The sequence below is a fragment of the Nerophis ophidion genome, linkage group LG04 (assembly GCF_033978795.1).
Source record: "Nerophis ophidion isolate RoL-2023_Sa linkage group LG04, RoL_Noph_v1.0, whole genome shotgun sequence".
NCBI classification, from domain to species: domain Eukaryota; kingdom Metazoa; phylum Chordata; class Actinopteri; order Syngnathiformes; family Syngnathidae; genus Nerophis; species Nerophis ophidion.
This window is the reverse complement of record NC_084614.1, coordinates 1,216,732-1,230,158: the sequence shown is the minus strand read 5'-3', so window position 1 is coordinate 1,230,158 and position 13,427 is coordinate 1,216,732. Positions and strand designations below refer to the sequence as shown.

The 13,427-nt window shown below is 40.7% G+C and overlaps 1 protein-coding gene across 2 annotated transcripts; it reads left to right on the top strand.

Moving 5' to 3' along the window:
• The first annotated feature begins 2,048 nt into the window (after positions 1–2,048).
• On the top strand, positions 2,049–10,457 carry LOC133550676 (glycosylated lysosomal membrane protein-like). 2 transcript variants are annotated; one of them, XM_061896630.1, is made up of 7 exons: positions 2,049–2,232; positions 3,908–4,072; positions 8,706–8,804; positions 8,873–9,028; positions 9,382–9,600; positions 9,655–9,923; positions 10,074–10,457. In XM_061896630.1, exons 1-7 carry the CDS (start codon positions 2,164–2,166, stop codon positions 10,246–10,248), a joined length of 1,152 nt encoding a protein of 383 aa, XP_061752614.1. In that variant the 5' UTR covers positions 2,049–2,163; the 3' UTR covers positions 10,249–10,457. The 2 variants fall into 2 exon arrangements, with proteins under 2 accessions (XP_061752614.1, XP_061752615.1); XM_061896631.1 differs by lacking the exons at positions 2,049–2,232; positions 3,908–4,072 and adding an exon at positions 7,340–7,460.
• The last annotated feature ends 2,970 nt before the right edge of the window (positions 10,458–13,427 follow it).

Sequence of the window (13,427 nt, the reverse complement as noted above, 5' to 3'; positions counted from 1 at the left end):
TAAAAGCTCTCTTCCGCTTGCAGTTAGTCCAGCAGGACTTTTAACAGAGGCCAGGAATAAACCCAATTTTTCAGACATTGTCCTATTCCTTTGATTTGAAAATGTTGCTGTTTGCTTTTAAAGCTTTGCAAGGAATCACACCTCATTATATCTCATCCAAGTGGACACTACTGCGCACGCTTGGAGGTCTGAGAGCCGGCTCCAGCTCCTGGTGCCCAAGACCAGACTTAAAACCAGGGTAGACAGGGTTAAACTGTAGAAGCAGGGGAGACAGGGTTAAACTGTGGAACCAGGGGAGGCAGGGTTAAACTGTGGAACCAGGGGAGACAGGGTTAAACTGTAGAAGCAGGGGAGACAGGGTTAAACTGCGGAACCAGGGGAGACAGGGTTAAACTGTGGAACCAGGGGAGACAGGGTTAAACTGTGGAACCAGGGGAGACAGTTTTAAACTGTGGAACCAGGGGAAACAGGATTAAACTGTGGAACCAGGGGAGACAGGATTAAACTGCGGAACCAGGGGAGACAGGATTAAACTGCGGAACCAGGGGAGACAGGGTTAAACTGCGGAACCAGGGGAGACAGGGTTAAACTGCGGAACCAGGGGAGACAGGGTTAAACTGCGGAACCAGGGGAGACAGGGTTAAACTGCGGAACCAGGGGAGACAGGGTTAAACTGCGGAACCAGGGGAGACAGGATTAAACTGCGGAACCAGGGGAGACAGGATTAAACTGCGGAACCAGGGGAGACAGGATTAAACTGCGGAACCAGGGGAGACAGGATTAAACTGCGGAACCAGGGGAGACAGGATTAAACTGCGGAACCAGGGGAGACAGGATTAAACTGCGGAACCAGGGGAGACAGGATTAAACTGCGGAACCAGGGGAGACAGGGTTAAACTGCGGAACCAGGGGAGACAGGATTAAACTGCGGAACCAGGGGAGACAGGATTAAACTGCGGAACCAGGGGAGACAGGGTTAAACTGCGGAACCAGGGGAGACAGGGTTAAACTGCGGAACCAGGGGAGACAGGGTTAAACTGCGGAACCAGGGGAGACAGGATTAAACTGTGGAACCAGGGGAGACAGGATTAAACTGCGGAACCAGGGGAGACAGGATTAAACTGTGGAACCAGGGGAGACAGGATTAAACTGCGGAACCAGGGGAGACAGGGTTAAACTGCGGAACCAGGGGAGACAGGGTTAAACTGTGGAACCAGGGGAGACAGGGTTAAACTGTGGAACCAGGGGAGACAGGATTAAACTGTGGAACCAGGGGAGACAGGATTAAACTGTGGAACACTCCATGTTCCAACTGATCCCACAGTGGACCCTTAAGTCTCCCACTTTTCTATTCTCTACCTTTTAACACTACATGACTTATTTTTACATTTTGATTTCTATTTATTGTTTTCATTGGTTTTAACCTTTAAAATCCCTTTTAACCATATTCATCTTTATACTGATTTTATAATTATTTTGTTTTTATGTAGTTATCGGTGGAGCTAAGGATAATATTCAAATTTGGTTTTTAATATTGTTGTGCAGCACTTTGGAAACATTTTTTGGTTTTTTTAAATGTGCTACATGTAAATAAAGCAGAGTGACCAAACATGTTTGCAGGTTTTTCCCCGCCGGGACGTCATGTCACATGTCATGATGACGTCATGTCACATGTCATGATGACGTCATGTCGCATGTTAAGGTGACAACATCCTGGCACTAATTCAAGGTTTTTATATCATTGATTTATTTGATCTTCTAGAGTTTGGTGGTGTAAACAAACATAGAAGATGTGTGTTTGTCTTCCCTTGTCAACGTTGTAGTTACCACTCGCGGTGTTAGACCGGATGCCACGTGTCGTGCTATTATTGTGAAGCGGAAGTGTGCGCGGCTGAAGGTGTGCTGCCTTGACGACGACAGACGTGACGCTCGTCCAAAAAAAGAATGGAGTCCTTTCTGCTGGGCTTCTTGTCAGCAGGACGCCGGCCGACACAACAAAGATGGCGTGAGGGTCCTCACAATCACTTTAGGGAACTTGATTTAAAATGATGGCCAGCTCGCCCGCTTGAAAGAGACGAGTCGTTCGCGAACCACCCGCCACTCGTCAGCTGACAAGAAGTGGTCATGTGACCTGCCGTCATGTGACCTGCCGTCACAAGAAAGATGGCGGCCGTGCTGAGCTTGTGCGGATCTCTGCTCTTCTTTCTTCCTTGGATCACGTGGAGCAGGAAGGTCTCACACTTTTATTAGCATCACTTTACTACTGCTTTCATCCTTACGTCACTGGATGACGTCATTGTTACTACTGCTTTCACCCTAACGTCACTGGATGATTGATTGATACTTTTATTAGTAGATTGCACAGTACAGTACATATTCCGTACAATTGACCACTAAATGGTAACACCCCAATAAGTTTTTCAACTTGTTTAAGTCGGGGTCCACCTTCATCAATTCATGGTACATGATGTCATTATTACTACTGCTTTCATCGTTACGTCACTGGATGATGTCATTATTACTACTGCTTTCATCATTACGTCACTGGATGATGTCATTATTACTACTGCTTTCATCATTACGTCACTGGATGATGTCATTATTACTACTACTTTCATCATTACGTCACTGGATGATTACTCAAATACTTTAATAATCCAAGTTGATTCCTAAAGTCATTTAAAGTTTATTACTAAAGTCATCCATTTTGTACCGCTTGTCCCTTTCGGAGTTGCTGGAGCCCATCTTAGCCAAAGTAATTCAATAACACACGTTGATAAGTAAAGTCTTTTAAAGTTTATTAGTAAAGTTCTTAAAAATTACAATGGTATTTCTCAAGTAATTAAATAATACAAGCTGATTACTAAAGTCATTTAAAATGTATTAGTAAAATAAATAATACAAGCTGATTAGTAAACTAATTAAATAATAGTAAAGTAATTAAATAATACAAGCTGATTAGTAAAGTAATTAAATAATAGTAAAGTAATTAAATAATAGAAATTGATTAGTAAAGTAATTAAATAATAGTAAAGTAATTGAATAATACATATTGATTAGTAAAGTAATTAAATAATAGTAAAGTAATTGAATAATACAAGTTGATTAGTAAAGTCATTAAATAATAGTAAAGTAATTGAATAATACAAGTTGATTAGTAAAATAATTAAATAATAGTAAAGTAATTGAATAATACAAGTTGATTAGTAAAGTCATTAAATAATAGTAAAGTAATCGAATAATACAAGTTGATTAGTAAAGTAATTAAATAATACAAATTGATTAGTAAAGTCATTAAATAATAATAAAGTAATTGAATAATACAAGTTGATTAGTAAAGTCATTAAATAATAGTAAAGTAATTGAATAATACAAGTTGATTAGTAAAGTAATTAAATAATAGAAAAGTAATTAAATAATACATGTTGATTAGTAAAGTCATTAAATAATAGTAAAGTAATTAAATAATACATGTTGATTAGTAAAGTCATTAAATAATAGTAAAGTAATTAAATAATACATGTTGATTAGTAAAGTCATTAAATAATAGTAAAGTAATTAAATAATACAAGTTGATTAGTAAAGTAATTAAATAATAGTAAAGTAATTGAATAATACATGTTGATTAGTAAAGTCATTAAATAATAGTAAAGTAATAAATAATACATGTTGATTAGTAAAGTCATTAAATAATAGTAAAGTAATTAAATAATACAAGTTGATTAGTAAAGTCATTAAATAATAGTAAAGTAATTGAATAATACATGTTGATTAGTAAAGTCATTAAATAATAGTAAAGTAATAAATAATACATGTTGATTAGTAAAGTCATTAAATAATAATAAAGTAATTGAATAATACAAGTTGATTAGTCATACATTTAATGATTGATGATTGGTTTGTGCAGGTGTCAGTGCAGTTGAACCCAGGTGCGCTGGCTCCGCCCCCTGGTGGAGATGTGGTGCACGTAAGAGCCCAGGGAGACAATGACACACTTCACTTCCTCTTCTGCAGCCAGGGGGCGCCAACACTGCTGATGGTGCACACCAACATCTCTTCTTCTACTCTACTGGTATGATATCACTCTCTATCACGATGATATCACTTCCTCTTCTGCAGCCAGGGGGCGCCAACACTTCTGATGGTGCACACCAACATCTCTTCTTCTACTCTACTGGTATGATATCACTCTCTATCACGATGATATCACTTCCTCTTCTGCAGCCAGGGGGCGCCAACACTGCTGATGGTGCACACCAACATCTCTTCTTCTACTCTACTGGTATGATATCACTCTCTATCACGATGATATCACTTCCTCTTCTGCAGCCAGGGGGCGCCAACACTTCTGATGGTGCACACCAACATCTCTTCTTCTACTCTACTGGTATGATATCACTCTCTATCACGATGATATCACTTCCTCTTCTGCAGCCAGGGGGCGCCAACACTGCTGATGGTGCACACCAACATCTCTTCTTCTACTCTACTGGTATGATATCACTCTCTATCACGATGATATCACTTCCTCTTCTGCAGCCAGGGGGCGCCAACACTGCTGATGGTGCACACCAACATCTCTTCTTCTACTCTACTGGTATGATATCACTCTCTATCACGATGATATCACTTCCTCTTCTGCAGCCAGGGGGCGCCAACACTTCTGATGGTGCACACCAACATCTCTTCTTCTACTCTACTGGTATGATATCACTCTCTATCACGATGATATCACTTCCTCTTCTGCAGCCAGGGGGCGCCAACACTGCTGATGGTGCACACCAACATCTCTTCTTCTACTCTACTGGTATGATATCACTCTCTATCACGATGATATCACTTCCTCTTCTGCAGCCAGGGGGCGCCAACACTTCTGATGGTGCACACCAACATCTCTTCTTCTACTCTACTGGTATGATATCACTCTCTATCACGATGATATCACTTCCTCTTCTGCAGCCAGGGGGCGCCAACACTGCTGATGGTGCACACCAACATCTCTTCTTCTATGATATCACTCTCTATCACTATGATATCACTTCCTCTTCTGCAGCCAGGGGGCGCCAACACTGCTGATGGTGCACACCAACATCTCTTCTTCTATGATATCACTCTCTATCACTATGATATCACTTCCTCTTCTGCAGCCAGGGGGCGCCAACACTGCTGATGGTGCACACCAACATCTCTTCTTCTACTCTACTGGTATGATATCACTCTCTATCACGATGATATCACTTCCTCTTCTGCAGCCAGGGGGCGCCAACACTTCTGATGGTGCACACCAACATCTCTTCTTCTACTCTACTGGTATGATATCACTCTCTATCACGATGATATCACTTCCTCTTCTGCAGCCAGGGGGCGCCAACACTGCTGATGGTGCACACCAACATCTCTTCTTCTACTCTACTGGTATGATATCACTCTCTATCACGATGATATCACTTCCTCTTCTGCAGCCAGGGGGCGCCAACACTTCTGATGGTGCACACCAACATCTCTTCTTCTACTCTACTGGTATGATATCACTCTCTATCACGATGATATCACTTCCTCTTCTGCAGCCAGGGGGCGCCAACACTTCTGATGGTGCACACCAACATCTCTTCTTCTACTCTACTGGTATGATATCACTCTCTATCACGATGATATCACTTCCTCTTCTGCAGCCAGGGGGCGCCAACACTTCTGATGGTGCACACCAACATCTCTTCTTCTACTCTACTGGTATGATATCACTCTCTATCACGATGATATCACTTCCTCTTCTGCAGCCAGGGGGCGCCAACACTGCTGATGGTGCACACCAACATCTCTTCTTCTACTCTACTGGTATGATATCACTCTCTATCACGATGATATCACTTCCTCTTCTGCAGCCAGGGGGCGCCAACACTGCTGATGGTGCACACCAACATCTCTTCTTCTATGATATCACTCTCTATCACTATGATATCACTTCCTCTTCTGCAGCCAGGGGGCGCCAACACTGCTGATGGTGCACACCAACATCTCTTCTTCTATGATATCACTCTCTATCACTATGATATCACTTCCTCTTCTGCAGCCAGGGGGCGCCAACACTGCTGATGGTGCACACCAACATCTCTTCTTCTACTCTACTGGTATGATATCACTCTCTATCACGATGATATCACTTCCTCTTCTGCAGCCAGGGGGCGCCAACACTTCTGATGGTGCACACCAACATCTCTTCTTCTACTCTACTGGTATGATATCACTCTCTATCACGATGATATCACTTCCTCTTCTGCAGCCAGGGGGCGCCAACACTGCTGATGGTGCACACCAACATCTCTTCTTCTATGATATCACTCTCTATCACTATGATATCACTTCCTCTTCTGCAGCCAGGGGGCGCCAACACTGCTGATGGTGCACACCAACATCTCTTCTTCTACTCTACTGGTATGATATCACTCTCTATCACGATGATATCACTTCCTCTTCTGCAGCCAGGGGGCGCCAACACTTCTGATGGTGCACACCAACATCTCTTCTTCTACTCTACTGGTATGATATCACTCTCTATCACGATGATATCACTTCCTCTTCTGCAGCCAGGGGGCGCCAACACTTCTGATGGTGCACACCAACATCTCTTCTTCTACTCTACTGGTATGATATCACTCTCTATCACGATGATATCACTTCCTCTTCTGCAGCCAGGGGGCGCCAACACTTCTGATGGTGCACACCAACATCTCTTCTTCTACTCTACTGGTATGATATCACTCTCTATCACGATGATATCACTTCCTCTTCTGCAGCCAGGGGGCGCCAACACTTCTGATGGTGCACACCAACATCTCTTCTTCTACTCTACTGGTATGATATCACTCTCTATCACGATGATATCACTTCCTCTTCTGCAGCCAGGGGGCGCCAACACTGCTGATGGTGCACACCAACATCTCTTCTTCTACTCTACTGGTATGATATCACTCTCTATCACGATGATATCACTTCCTCTTCTGCAGCCAGGGGGCGCCAACACTTCTGATGGTGCACACCAACATCTCTTCTTCTACTCTACTGGTATGATATCACTCTCTATCACGATGATATCACTTCCTCTTCTGCAGCCAGGGGGCGCCAACACTTCTGATGGTGCACACCAACATCTCTTCTTCTACTCTACTGGTATGATATCACTCTCTATCACGATGATATCACTTCCTCTTCTGCAGCCAGGGGGCGCCAACACTGCTGATGGTGCACACCAACATCTCTTCTTCTATGATATCACTCTCTATCACTATGATATCACTTCCTCTTCTGCAGCCAAGGGGCGCCAACACTGCTGATGGTGCACACCAACATCTCTTCTTCTATGATATCACTCTCTATCACTATGATATCACTTCCTCTTCTGCAGCCAGGGGGCGCCAACACTGCTGATGGTGCACACCAACATCTCTTCTTCTACTCTACTGGTATGATATCACTCTCTATCACGATGATATCACTTCCTCTTCTGCAGCCAGGGGGCGCCAACACTTCTGATGGTGCACACCAACATCTCTTCTTCTACTCTACTGGTATGATATCACTCTCTATCACTATGATATCACTTCCTCTTCTGCAGCCAGGGGGCGCCAATGGTGCACACCAACATCGCTTCTTCTATGATATCAGTATGATATCACTCTCTTCTTCTACTCTATAATTATAATATCACTGTGTCGTCTACTCTATCACTATGATATCACTCTGTCTTTTACTTTAGCAGTATGATATCACTCTGTGTTCGTCTCACTATATCACTGTATCTTCTTTTACTCTAGCACTATGATATCAATGGTCTTCTACTCTATTGGTATGATATCACTCTGTCTTCTTCTACTCTATCACTATGATATCACTATATAACTGTGTCTTCTTTTACTTTATTGATATGATTATCACTCTATATCACTATCTTCTTCCACTCTATTGGTATGATATCACTCTGTCTTCTATTCTATCACTATGATATCACTATATCACTGTGTCGTCTTCTACTCTATCGATATGATATCACTCTATATCACTATCTTCTTCTACTCTATTGGTATGATATCACTCTATATCACTATGTCTTCTTCTGTATCGCTATAATATTATTCAATATCACTATGTCTTCCATTGTACCGGTATAATATTATGTACTATCACTATGTGTTCTACTGTATCGTATGATATTCAATACCAATATGTTTTCTTTTTCTGTATGGCTACGATATTATTCAATATCAATATGTCTTCTACTGTATCGTATGATATTATTCAATATCAATATGTCTTCCTCTATTGTATCGTATGATATTATTCAATATCAACATGTCTTCTACTGTATCGTATGATATTATTCAATATCAATATGTCTTCATCTATTGTATCGTATGATATTATTCAATATCAACATGTCTTCTACTGTATCGTATGATATTATTCAATATCAATATGTCTTCATCTATTGTATCGTATGATATTATTCAATATCAACATGTTGATATTAGTTAACCATAATCAATATAACAACGTTTTCTTCTGTGTCGGTATGATTTTATTGAACCATATGAAATATGACAGTCTCCTCCTGTGTGGCTATATAAGATGACAGTCTCTTCTTGTATGGCTATATAAGATGTGTGGGTCTCCTCCTGCGTGGCTACATAAGATGTGTGTGGTGTGCACAGGTGGACTGGCCAGTATTCCTGAGTAATGAGAGTAGTGGGAGTGTCAAAGTGGAACCTGGCAGCAACATCTTGGACAGCAGGGCCCTCGTCTTCACTAGAGTCAGTACTCTCTCTCTCTCTCTCTCTCTCTCTCTCTTTCTCTCTCTAAGTGTGTGTGTGTGTGTCAGGTGTTGGAATACAATGACGTGAACAACACAGCCCAGGTGACCTCTGACCTCTACCCGCCCTATGACCTCCACAACATCAGCTGGTCTCCTGTCAAACTGGATGGAACCTCCGTGCTCTTGTGTGCTCGTCTGGGGGCGGGACTGCTCTGTCTCAAGGTACACACACACACACACACACACACACACACACACACACACACACACACACACACACACACACACACACACACACACACAGGTACACACACAGGTACACACACACACACACACACACACACACACACACACACACACACACACACACACACACACACACACACACACACACACACAGGTACACACACACACAGGTACACACACAGGTACACACACAGGTACACACACACACACACACACACACACACACACACACACACACACACACACACACACACACACACACACACACACAGGTACACACACACACAGGTACACACAGGATGTGAGTAAGGTGTACATTTCCCCCGCAGCTGTCTGCATTCGAGTCAGAGGGGCGTGCAAAGACTTGGCCCCGCCTCCTTCACAGCGCTAACTCCTCCCAGTTGGAGGTGTGGCTTGACGGCCTGCATCCGAGGGCGGAGCGATCGCGCTTCTTCCTGGAGCTGCAGACAGTGGGCGGAGCCTATCCCCTGGACAGCGTGGCGGTGCGTCGCTCCATCGATGACGAGTTCACGCCCTCCATCTTTCAGGTGCACGCTCGCCCTCTCTTGGCCCGCCGCCAGCTCTTGACCTTTGACCTTTAGGTGTCTCAGTGGACATCGGCGACAGAGGACAGCTCCCGGGGGCGGGGCTTCGTGCTGTGGAAGCCGGTGGCCTATCGCCGCTCCCCGCCCACGCTGGAGGACGCCACGCCGTGTCGCCACTCCCGGCCCCGCCCCACCGACGGCCAAGAGGTGGCGGCGGCGTCCAGGCTGGTCAGAGCCTTCTTCTCCCAGGAGGTCGCCTACGGACTCAACGTGACCTTTGGCCTGGCGGGAGGAGCCTTCTACAACAGCAGCAGGTTCCTCACATGGTCAGTCTCACACACACACACACACACACACACACACACACACACAGACACACACACACGCACGCACGCACGCACGCACACACACACACACACACACATGTACACACACGTACACACACACACACAGTCTTCTTCTCTCTCCTCCTGCAGGACCCTGCTGGTGGGCGTCGGCCTCCCCCCCGCAGACACCTTCTCCCCTCTGCTGCTCGCCATCATGGCCGCAGGGCTGGGCGTCCCACTCCTCATCCTGTTGATGGGCGGAGTTTATGTCTGCACGCGTGCTCCATCTGCTTCCTCTGTCAGCAGATATCAGCCAATCAACTGACCTCACCACGCCCCCTTTATCAGCTAATCAGGACAGAGATAGACTCAGGTGAAGAAATGTACAATCAATAATTAGGGATCAATAACTAGTGGATCATTAGTTAATAGATCAGTAACTAGTGGATCATTAGTTAATAGATCAATAACTAGTGGATCATTAGTTAATAGATCAGTAACTAGTGGATCATTAGGTAATAGATCAATAACTAGTGGATCATTAGGTAATAGATCAGTAACTAGTGGATCATTAGTTAATAGATCAATAACTAGTGGATTATTAGTTAATAGATCAGTAACTAGTGGATCATTAGGTAATAGATCAATAACTGGTGGATTATTAGTTAATAGATCAGTAACTAGTGGATCATTAGTTAATAGATCAGTAACTAGTGGATCATTAGGTAATAGATCAATAACTAGTGGATCATTAGTTAATAGATCAGTAACTAGTGGATCATTAGGTAATAGATCAATAACTAGTGGATCATTAGGTAATAGATCAATAACTAGTGGATCATTAGGTAATAGATCAATAACTAGTGGATCATTAGGTAATAGATCAATAACTAGTGGATCATTAGTTAATAGATCAGTAACTAGTGGATCATTAGGTAATAGATCAATAACTAGTGGATCATTAGGTAATAGATCAATAACTAGTGGATCATTAGTTAATAGATCAGTAACTAGTGGATCATTAGGTAATAGATCAATAACTAGTGGATCATTAGTTAATAGATCAGTAACTAGTGGATCATTAGGTAATAGATCAATAACTAGTGGATCATTAGGTAATAGATCAGTAACTAGTGGATCATTAGTTAATAGATCAATAACTAGTGGATTATTAGTTAATAGATCAGTAACTAGTGGATCATTAGGTAATAGATCAATAACTGGTGGATTATTAGTTAATAGATCAGTAACTAGTGGATCATTAGTTAATAGATCAGTAACTAGTGGATCATTAGGTAATAGATCAATAACTAGTGGATCATTAGTTAATAGATCAGTAACTAGTGGATCATTAGGTAATAGATCAATAACTAGTGGATCATTAGGTAATAGATCAATAACTAGTGGATCATTAGGTAATAGATCAATAACTAGTGGATCATTAGGTAATAGATCAATAACTAGTGGATCATTAGTTAATAGATCAGTAACTAGTGGATCATTAGGTAATAGATCAATAACTAGTGGATCATTAGGTAATAGATCAATAACTAGTGGATCATTAGTTAATAGATCAGTAACTAGTGGATCATTAGGTAATAGATCAATAACTAGTGGATCATTAGTTAATAGATCAGTAACTAGTGGATCATTAGGTAATAGATCAATAACTAGTGGATCATTAGGTAATATATCAATAACTAGCGGATCATTAGGTAATAGATCAATAACTAGTGGATCATTAGGTAATAGATCAATAACTAGTGGATCATTAGGTAATAAATCAGTAACTAGTGGATCATTAGGTAATAGATCAGTAACTAGTGGATCATTAGTTAATAGATCAATAACTAGTGGATCATTAGTTAATAGATCAATAACTAGTGGATCATTAGTTAATAGATCAATAACTAGTGGATCATTAGGTAATAGATCAATAACTAGTGGATCATTAGGTAATAGATCAATAACTAGTGGATTATTAGTTAATAGATCAGTAACTAGTGGATCATTAGGTAATAGATCAGTAACTAGTGGATCATTAGGAAATAGATCAATAACTAGTGGATTATTAGTTAATAGATCAGTAACTAGTGGATTATTAGTTAATAGATCAGTAACTAGTGGATCATTAGTTAATAGATCAATAACTAGTGGATCATTAGTTAATAGATCAATAACTAGTGGATCATTAGGTAATAGATCAATAACTAGTGGATCATTAGGTAATCGATCAATAACTAGTGGAACATTAGGTAATAGATCAGTAACTAGTGGATCATTAGGTAATAGATCAATAACTAGTGGATCATTAGGTAATAGATCAATAACTAGTGGATCATTAGGTAATAGATCAGTAACTAGTGGATCATTAGGTAATAGATCAATAACTAGTGGATCATTAGTTAATAGATCAATAACTAGTGGATCATTAGGTAATAGATCAATAACTAGTGGATCATTAGGTAATCGATCAATAACTAGTGGATCATTAGGTAATAGATCAATAACTAGTGGATCATTAGGTAATAGATCAATAACTAGTGGATCATTAGTTAATAGATCAATAACTAGTGGATCATTAGGTAATAGATCAATAACTAGTGGATCATTAGTTGATAGATCAATAACTAGTGGATCATTAGGTAATCGATCAATAACTAGTGGATCATTAGGTAATAGATCAATAACTAGTGGATCATTAGGTAATAGATCAATAACTAGTGGATCATTAGGTAATAGATCAGTAACTAGTGGATCATTAGGTAATAGATCAGTAACTAGTGGATCATTAGGTAATAGATCAATAACTAGTGGATTATTAGTTAATAGATCAGTAACTAGTGGATCATTAGGTAATAGATCAGTAACTAGTGGATCATTAGGTAATAGATCAGTAACTAGTGGATCATTAGGTAATAGATCAGTAACTAGTGGATCATTAGGTAATAGATCAATAACTAGTGGATCATTAGGTAATAGATCAGTAACTAGTGGATCATTAGTTAATAGATCAATAACTAGTGGATCATTAGTTAATAGATCAATAACTAGTGGATCATTAGTTAATAGATCAATAACTAGTGGATCATTAGGTAATAGATCAATAACTAGTGGATCATTAGGTAATAGATCAATAACTAGTGGATTATTAGTTAATAGATCAGTAACTAGTGGATCATTAGGTAATAGATCAATAACTAGTGGATTATTAGTTAATAGATCAGTAACTAGTGGATTATTAGTTAATAGATCAGTAACTAGTGGATTATTAGTTAATAGATCAGTAACTAGTGGATCATTAGTTAATAGATCAATAACTAGTGGAGCATTAGTCAATAGATCAATAACTAGTGGATCAATAGGTAATAGATCAATAACTAGTGGATCATTAGGTAATAGATCAATAACTAGTGGATCATTAGTTAATAGATCAGTAACTAGTGGATCATTAGGTAATATATCAGTAACTAGTGGATCATTAGTTAATAGATCAGTAACTAG